The sequence below is a fragment of the Tachypleus tridentatus genome, chromosome 8, assembly GCF_004210375.1.
Source record: "Tachypleus tridentatus isolate NWPU-2018 chromosome 8, ASM421037v1, whole genome shotgun sequence".
Lineage (NCBI taxonomy): Eukaryota > Metazoa > Arthropoda > Merostomata > Xiphosura > Limulidae > Tachypleus > Tachypleus tridentatus.
This window is the reverse complement of record NC_134832.1, coordinates 116,403,224-116,412,895: the sequence shown is the minus strand read 5'-3', so window position 1 is coordinate 116,412,895 and position 9,672 is coordinate 116,403,224. Positions and strand designations below refer to the sequence as shown.

Genomic DNA, 9,672 nt, shown 5'->3' with positions numbered 1-9,672 from the left:
TTCTAGGTTCCAAAAACCAAAGTTGGCACTTGTTCAGAGATGTTCCCCATCAGAGAGAGAAAAATTATGTGGAGGTCTAGTTTGGGAGAAAGTAAAGGTATACTAGAAGCAGTTTTGGAGCAGTTATAACAAGATCCTCCATTAGAGGAGGAGGGTGGAAGACTGTGGATCTCTGGGAATGTTCAAATGGTCACACAGTGCCCACATGCAAGAACGAGGGGTTTCAGGAAAGAAATGCTCACCAACAGAGATAGAACATTTCCCACAGAATGTGAAGACAAGGTGTAAATTTTGATGAGATGCTCAAAGTCCTATAATCAAACCAGATAAGGTTGGGCACAACTGAGGTGAGAGATTAAGAGAATCACAAATGGATGAAATACAGGACATGAAGATGATGAGCAGTAATCTATGTTATGTGATTGAAAACACAAAGTGCTGATGCTATTCTGAACAAAATTGGAAAATGCAATGTTTATGGGCTCACCTGAGAAACCATTATGAGGACTGGGTGGTTAAGATGTGGAGAACAGCATCCGACACATTGACTTTGGTCATCCACAGGCCAGACTGGAAATCAATGGAAACAGAATGAATTCTTCATCTAAAAACATGGGATGACCAAAAAACAAATGATAGAGAAAATAAAAATAATTAGGTACTAGTTCCTGGTCTTTATGGGAACAATAAAGAGGCAGAAGTAATAAACAAGAGAAAGAGGTTGTGAACCCTCTCAAGGACAGTTTCACCAACAAATCCAACAACTCCTCCTCCAGATTGAAGGTAAGCTAGATCAGATGAGTGTGAAGAGTCAACAAATTGGGAAAAAACAACTGTGGAAAGAAAAGTAAAGAGAAATACCATGGGGATAGAGCTTGTACAACTGATTTGTTGGCAGTGATACATGGCCATAGGTCTGCAAAACATTCTCCCACAGGTTCCAAACAGATGAAATGGCCACCACAATATATTGGCAGATGAGACATGAATAAAAGTAGGACAGCATGTTGTGGATGGTTGAGACAGAGGAATAGAACAGGGTGTGGGATAAGGGACTGAAGTGGATGAGTAAGATTTGGACAAATGGGAAACTGAGAAAGTACAGAAAGTCTGATAACAGACAGTTTCAGTTTTCGATTCAAGGGAATCAGGGACACCACTAACAATCTGTATACAAAGAAAGGGGGTACAATAAAGATCCTATAAAAAAGGAGATGGGCTTAAAAGAATTAGGAATCCTTTTCCAAAAAATCCCAAAAACAAAAGAACCACCTAAAAATAAAAAGAATAAAGAAGATGGAATGGGACATTGTAAAGAAGAGGAGTACTAGTCTCCAGAAAAGTCATCAGGGGAACAATAAAATGCTTTCATAATAAGATGAACATCAGAGGAAGGTAGAAAGAAAGGCTCAAAGTTAAGAATATTGTGCACTAGATAGGGAACAGCTGACAATGAATTTATTTACCCAACTAAGCTGGCAAGAATGAATCCAAAGATTGTATGTCAAGGAATGGGAAGTTTGAGTGGCCAAATAAAAGAACACAAGAACCACTCGGGAAAGGAGGCATTAGGTTGTGGGAACAAAGTTAATTCAGAAATGAACTGGTAGGTAAGATAATGTCAGAAAATGAGGGAAAACAAATAAATGATGAGGGTAAGGATTGTGTAATAAAAATAATGGGAAGAATCAAAGGATATGGGAGAGAGGAAGAATTGTACATACCTGAGTAATAAGATTTTGAAAATACAAGAAAGACTGAGTGTTCTCCAGTAGGTAAGGACATTCAAAAAACAAAACCTGAAGGTAAAAAAAAAGTGCTCAACTTTGTCCTCTTTAACTTCAGGTTCAAAAGAAGGGAATAAAGAAGAGTCTTGGCTGGATCATAGATTCCACCACAGAGTGGACAATTGTTGTCCTGACTTCCACAGGTAAAGTATTTCCTGCTTTTGTATTTTATTCAGTATGAGGAATAATTTCATTCACATCATTAGAAGAAGAGTCACATTAAACTGTGAATTTGCATCGAATATGTTAAAAATAAGTGAAAGTTGAAAAAGTTGCAAATCTCAGCAAACTCACAACACATCTGTTCATAACAGTGCAGAGAAAAACTACAAAGATTCACAAACATGAATTTAGAGGAAGTCAATGTGCAAGGAGGTATGTGACATTCTTATTGGCAGAAGGTTCTGCTTTATGGTGACATCATCATGCAGTTGTGTAAGGTTACTTGAGATTAGGGGAGAGTTTTCACAAGACTGGTGGCTTGGAAACCTCTTTAATTGATCATGGGAACTCAAGAGGAAAGAAGCTACTCTATGTTAAAGAGATGAATACTTGTTTCAGAATTAATATTAATTAGAATGTTTAATATATCTAATCTCTTTAATTTTTCAATATAGAAACTAATTTATTGTTGACGAGCAAAGAGTAGTTTTATTGTTACCTTAATATATGGAATTAGAACTAACCTTAAGCTCCTGAGGAAGCTGTACAATGTGAAGTAATCTTGGGTTTATAATTAAAACTGTTTTTTATAGGAAAGAGCTCAATGTTTAAAACAATAGATTCTGATCTTTGTAAAAAAGAATATAAGAAAGGTATATTTAATTAGCTATATATTTATTACCAGGCTTAATTTTAATTTTGCTCTAAGTTGGTAGTTTGCTATGATTGGAAATCATTATTAAACATTTTATTAAGAGGACAACTAACATGAATTCTTATTTTATTTTACACAAAAATCTAATTTAATCCCAAGTTTATAAAGTAACTAGTTATTTTGCATTTCAATAAAGCTCCAAATGTAAACAGGGATATTTCCAAAATCCGAATATTAAAAAAATATATTTCGTAATGGATGAATTTTTGTTTTTTAATTCACTACAACTTGAAAATTTTATATTCAGATTATCATAATTTTCACCTTACCATTATGTTACAGTTCAAGGAATATTAGTGTTATTCTAACTGTGGGGTTGTTGTAAATACAGATTGTACTAACCAGAATGATAACTTATTCTTAAGACTTGAGAACTTTATATTCTCTTTAGACACAGATTTTATTTGACAAAATAAACCAAAAGCTTTTTGGTTATTTCACCAGAACTTATAAAAATAGTCCAAAGATAGTTCTATTTTTTTTTCACACAAGGTAATGACATTTTATGCACTGTTAATATTAATACTCTGATATGAAAATAACTTAAATCAGTTGCTACAAAATAAAACACTTATTTGTTTATAATGAAAAACCTTTATTAATTTGCACATATCATTATATCACGAGTACCTGACTTCTCAATAAATGGAATTAAAATATGAGTAATAGAAAAATTTTCACTATGTACACAGACTACACCCACAGTAACCAAATAGGGTATCTTATTAGTTATTCATGTACATCACTCAGCCTTTAAAAAAAAAATATATCTAAATATTTGAATTTTTTTTTATTATTTTGAAATGAAGTTATACACAACTTTTCTTTTTTAAAACAAGATCTTGCTTAACATTTTGGGCATAGGATTCTAGGGGTAAATAACTTCCAAACATTTTGAATGATATTTCACTGAGTAAAAAAATTGTGTTTCAAACATTGACAGAGAATTTTATTCAAAGTACATATTATACCAGTCAAATCAAATTTTGAGTCAGTTTACTTCCATTTTGGAATAGAAGACCTAGAACAAATACTTAAAATCTTGTATCAGCATTTAAATCCTCCTTGGTCCTAACTTTTGTTACTTCTTAAGAAACATTTAGTGGGTATATACTTAAGTTATAAGTTAACTGTAGAGATCATCATCATCTCCATCATCTTGAAAGTTGCCTTGGTCCGCACTACTACCACGTGGTCCACCTGGCCCAGAGTTCTGACCGCTGGGGAATCTAAGAGAAGGAGAAAAAAAACAAACTAACTCATTTAATATTATATCATAGTTGTGCATAGGTATAAAGGATTTTGAACAACAACAAACTGAGAATGAAAGACATTTTATGTCACAACCCCACAAACGAGACAAATGTTCTAACCAACTGATCTACTAGGTTTGTAATTTACCTCTGACATCTTGCAGCTCATCTGACTTGTTATTTGAATGTAATAATTTTCAAATCTTATATTTTAAATTTCCAATGTCTTACAAATATATATAATAAATAAGCATTTTATTTAGCACTGTAAAAATTCAGAAGAGGAAGACTACAAAAACCAAGATACTTGCCTGAAATTTGTTCCAAAACCTCTGCTCTGCTGCAAGGTCTGAGAAAACATCTCATATTTTCTTATGTCATTATCACTGACAGAGCGTCGAGCAAATTTCATGGCTTCTTCAAAGTGTTCTCTACGAATATCTGGGACAGGATCATTTTCTTCTATATCCTAGAAAACAGAAAGCCATAAAAACAAATATTACTTTTAACAACATAAACAGCATGCAAAACTTTAACTACCCATAACACTACATAAAGTATTACAGTCAAACATCCTAAAATAAAACTATTTCATATGTGTGTATGGACACGTTAAGATAATTTTGCCATATGATTTACAAATGCAGCTAATATAACCAGTTAAGCAACTTATAGACAAAAGAAACATTTAGTAGAAAAATTAAGTCCTAGTAACATTTTCAGATTCACCTCAAAAAATAATTAAAAGTTTACAATGTATGTAATAAAGTACCCTACAGAAGCATCAAATGAAACCACTAAATAAATACTCACAAACCAGTCTCACACTCATTGTATTTGTAAATAAACACAAACATAACAGCTTTGTAGTGCTTAAATCCTAAGGTAAAAATATAATATGACTTAAAATTTTCATTAAGTACTTTAAGTTCATTGATCTAACAAAGATTTTAATACTACTTACAATTCATCTTTGAAAATAAAGCTGTTAACTTATATCAAAAACAGCTCAAACTTTAAAAAAAGAGGTTGTCTTATAAGTAAATCCTCAGGATATTCTTAGTTGATTAGTGATAAATTTATCAGATCTACAAACTAAGTTCATATTGGACACATCTCCCATCAATATCATTTTGAATGTATAATTATAGCACTGATACTTACTTTGTAATATTTATTCATCAAATGTATAGAAAATAAATTTATTTTATAACCTTATTAATGCAACAAACCAAATGATTAGTGTTTGACAAGAAACCTTAGCACCAGATTTCATATTAAAATTCATATCAAACTAAATGACAAAAAATGTAAATTATCACTGATTTATGTACCTAATTTTCATACCATTATAACAAAATAAAATATACAAAAACATAGTAATAATGGTTAAGAAAGTTACCATGGCTGAAGGATTTTGTGCTCTTTCTTTCTCCTTTCGAATCTCAATTTCAATTGATTCTCTGATGGCCAGCTTACAAGCCCGCTGACAGATCTCTGTAAGGTCAGCACCACTAAATCCCTGTGTGACTCTGGCTATATAACACAAGTCTACATCCTACAGTGAAAATACCTCTTATTTAAGTAAAGGAAAAACAGCATATAAATGTGTTTCCACAATAAAATAAATAATTTAACTGTAATGGATAAAAATGAAGATTTCAACAAGTCAGTAGACTATGCTCATATAACTTTAAGGAGAACACACTAGTTGATGAGATTTTACAAAAAGTGGGTATTTGTATTTAACAGAAAACAACTAAGGCTATCTTCCACCACCTCTAATTTTGAATTAGTGATGAAAAGAAAGGCAACCAGTCAACAACAGCCCACCCCTATCACTAAGAGATTGACTATCACTTTTATAACACATCCACAGCTTCAAGTGTGAGGAATATTTTGTGGTATTTCACAGAGCTGAACCAGTTCATCATTTCTAAATCCCAGATCTCTACCACAAGGTCAACTGGCAATCTCAGAAGATGGGTGTTATTAACAGAATAATGAAAGTCAACAACAAAATGGCACCCTTTGCTGGTGGCAAAAGATTTTTAATAAGCAAAATTGTTAACTTTTTTTTTTCCTTTTTATGAATAATCTCTTCTTAATAATAACAATGGTTAGCCTACAGTTATTCTATATAATAAATAAATAAAAAAAATACCAAGATACTACTTGTAATATACTCAGTAACATACTGACACATGTAATTGAAATAAATGTCTCTGCACTAGGGTAAAACTTATGAGACTGCAAAATAATTTTGTTTTTGCATGTACAACATTACACTTTTCTACAAACAAAATACATTCAAGAGTTACTGCACCTTAGCAACAGGTGACTTTCTTAGATTGGCCTTAAGAATGCTCTCTCGAGATTTATCATCAGGCAGCGGAATATAAATAAGTTGGTCAAGCCGTCCAGGACGGAGTATGGCAGGGTCAATGATATCAGGTCTGAAAAATAAATTTTTCATGGATTTGATCTTAAACTTTGTTTTGTTTTTTTTACTTGAAAGTAAATAGCTTATAATAACAAAAATAGTGCACTAAATTTCTTATACAAATATTTGATTTTTGTAGATTTTTACTATGTCTAGAATTTCTACAATAACTGTAAAAACAGTTTACAAAACCTGAAATTATTATTACTGGCTCTTAGTGGTAATATAACAATAATAATTACTGGAATCTTTTATACATCTTTATTTGTATCTCTGTACAATTGCAGAGTGTAAAAACCACAAATTAAATACTTCCAATATCACCTATACACATGGTTAAAAGGAGTTCCCATACCTTTTAGTTTTCACTTCAGTTAATGGTATTTCTCTCCCAAGCATACTATATATTATGAACACAAGAATAAAACAATCAAAGTCAGAAAAAAATCATACATGTATTTATGAAGATTACCTGTTTGTAGCTCCAATGATGAAAACATTCTTTTTTGAGCTCATACCATCCATTTCAGTTAGAATCTGATTGATTACTCTATCTGCAGCACCACCTACTCAAAATAAATTATCACTGATGATCTTTTGACTGATCTAAAAAAAACAAAAGAATAGCTTTCAAGCATTTTTATTTCGGTGAGTGTGTGTAACGTTTTTTTTGGTTGTTGAACAAAATGTCTTCAATGTATAGACCTATGTGACAAAGACTTATGGCAATACTTACAATGAAACTTAATTTTCAAGATACATTTGGTACAAAATCTTACCCCTGTATCTTTTTTCCCCATATTATGAATGCATTAAAATAATATATTTAAAAAAAAGATAAATTCTCTAACATCACTTTTATCAGTCATACAACTGGCTACACACACACACAAACAAAACCAACACAAAAAAATACCTTCCAATAGCTTTATATGTCAAAATGCTCAAGTCTGTGAAAACATAATTTAAGAAAAGCCTACATACTTCTACATATCCTAATAAATTATAAAAATGTTAATAGTAAGGCCTTGTATTATTTTAAAAAGTTAGTATTTAAATTAATTAATACCATTTATAAATTATTTGAATATAGTTCCATTTCCAAATTTATATTATCAATATATATAGCTAATTGCTATATTATTACGGTGAAGCTTATGATTTAATGTGTATTTTTAGGTCTTCAAACATGTAAAAACTGAATTGCTTAATATAAACAAGGTTGGATTTTTGCTGTAGATTCAGTTAAGTTATTCACGAATTGCCACATATAAAAATGAGGTTACTGACAGTAATCAACTCTGTGTTCTTGTAATGAAAGCCTGCAAGTATAAGATTTTTCTTTAAAAATTCTAATACTTCACACAGATATATTTTAATTATGATGTTTAATTGGAGATGCACAAATGACAAAAAATACACAAACTTAGTAAAAGAGCAGAACTTTCATTAACAACCAATAAAATAAATATATATATATATATATATATATATACACACACACATTAACATTTGCCTATCACAAAATTGCAAACAAGTGCTATTTCTCTATTTATGGAAAAAAAAAAAGTTTTATAAATAATATTATTGTTATACTATTTAAGTAATTTCATTGTATGCACTCACAATGCTTACATTTAAAGGAATACAAAAAGTAATTACCTAGTTCAAGGTTTCCCACATTCTTACTTCAACATGTCCCACTCTCTTCTCATGACCCAAACTTTATCATACCAGATATTAAAATGTACTAAAATAATTAACCTTAGCTGTCAATAACATTATAAGAATGGAAAACATTTTATATCTGTCATAATTTAAACCTTAAAAATTGACTGCTTCAAGTGTATTTAGTTTTTTTCTAACGTAATAAATGTAACCATTAAAATCATCTTTTAAACATTGGTTTAACTTATTCCACTCAGGCTACATTTAACTATGTGCAACAATTTATATTTTTGAAGAACAATTTTTTTGTGAATATAGCAGTTCTGTACTTGAAACATATGTAGATGTTTGTATGTATGTTAAAAAATAATAAATAATCTTAGTTTATATTACAATTAAGTTTCCATATGTTTTACAAAACATTCAGAGATGATGAACCTAAAAAATGCCTATCTTTACAGTAACTAACAATCTTCAAAACCACTGATTATCTTAAAAGTTAAGTATATATAAATTCTACTGAACCTGCATCTCCAACACTTCCTCCTCTGGCTTTAGCAATTGAGTCTAATTCATCAAAAAATAGTACACAAGGGGCAGCAGCCCGAGCCTGTAACAGAAAACATTCATATTTTTAATACATAACTGTAAAATAACAAATAAACCAGGCTATAGCTTGTCAAAAATGACAGGCATGTACTACCACCCCATCCCATAGCATACCTTAACATGATATCTTATGATTAACTAAAATAAATTTTGTGAAATGAAGATTGACCCACAAACAGGCAGAAAAATGCAGTTGAAATAGTCAAACATTAATAAATACCTTTGTCAGTCAATCAAAATCAAGATCATTCATGAAATGAATTTGTGGTGAATTCATAAATTAATTATTAGTAAAAATTAATCAGATTTACAATTTTTAATATACAAAAAAGCCAGAGGGTTTTGGTAACACTATATTCCAACAATGACTTTTATGTTATGTTGCTTAACAACAACAAGAACAAAAAAACGTATAACCCAATATAATTGTTAATCTGTCTACCTTAAATATAAAATGAAATCTATAGATAACAAAGCTTGAAAAATATGTTGATTTCTTAATTTAGGTTTCTTTTTTATTAAAAATGTTGGTGATATATCAGAAAACAGCTTGATTCAGAAATAATTTAAGTTTAAAATTAAATTGATATTTTTACTTTCAAAGATAAATTTTATGCACTTGGCACTAGGCTAGGTAATCCCATACTACATCTTTACTTTAGACTTATTATACCAACACCCTCTACACATATGAGGTTTCACTAAAATTGTGATGGGCAGACAGTAATCAAACTATTCTATCTGGATACATACAATTTGGCTTTTATGACTCCTACTTCAAGAAATCAAGTGTGACGTTACACACATTTTTTTAAAAACTAATTCATAAAGTTTTGCCCTAATGGATAAGTACCTATGGAAAAACATGCAAAAATACAAAAGCAACTGTAAACAATAATTATCAGTATGTTAAACCAAAATTAAAGTAATTAGAATACACATAATTGGAAATTTTCATTTTAAATAACTTAGTACAGACAGTTAACCAATTATCTAATTGAATTATAATTAATCAGAACTAAATAATAAAAGTGC

The 9,672-nt window shown here is 30.4% G+C and overlaps 1 protein-coding gene across 1 annotated transcript in view; it reads right to left on the bottom strand.

Moving 5' to 3' along the window:
* Window positions 1–3,238: 3,238 nt before the first annotated feature.
* The window catches only part of LOC143223276 (transitional endoplasmic reticulum ATPase-like), a 28,561-nt gene continuing 22,127 nt past the window's right edge, over window positions 3,239–9,672 (bottom strand). The window contains exons 14-19 of the mRNA XM_076451035.1: window positions 8,554–8,638; window positions 6,833–6,926; window positions 6,244–6,373; window positions 5,320–5,475; window positions 4,229–4,386; window positions 3,239–3,893 (exon numbers count right to left, since the gene is read on the bottom strand). Of these exons, the coding sequence (XP_076307150.1) occupies window positions 3,791–3,893; window positions 4,229–4,386; window positions 5,320–5,475; window positions 6,244–6,373; window positions 6,833–6,926; window positions 8,554–8,638 (726 nt within the window). The 3' untranslated portion in view covers window positions 3,239–3,790. The remainder of the gene's footprint in view (window positions 3,894–4,228; window positions 4,387–5,319; window positions 5,476–6,243; window positions 6,374–6,832; window positions 6,927–8,553; window positions 8,639–9,672) is intronic.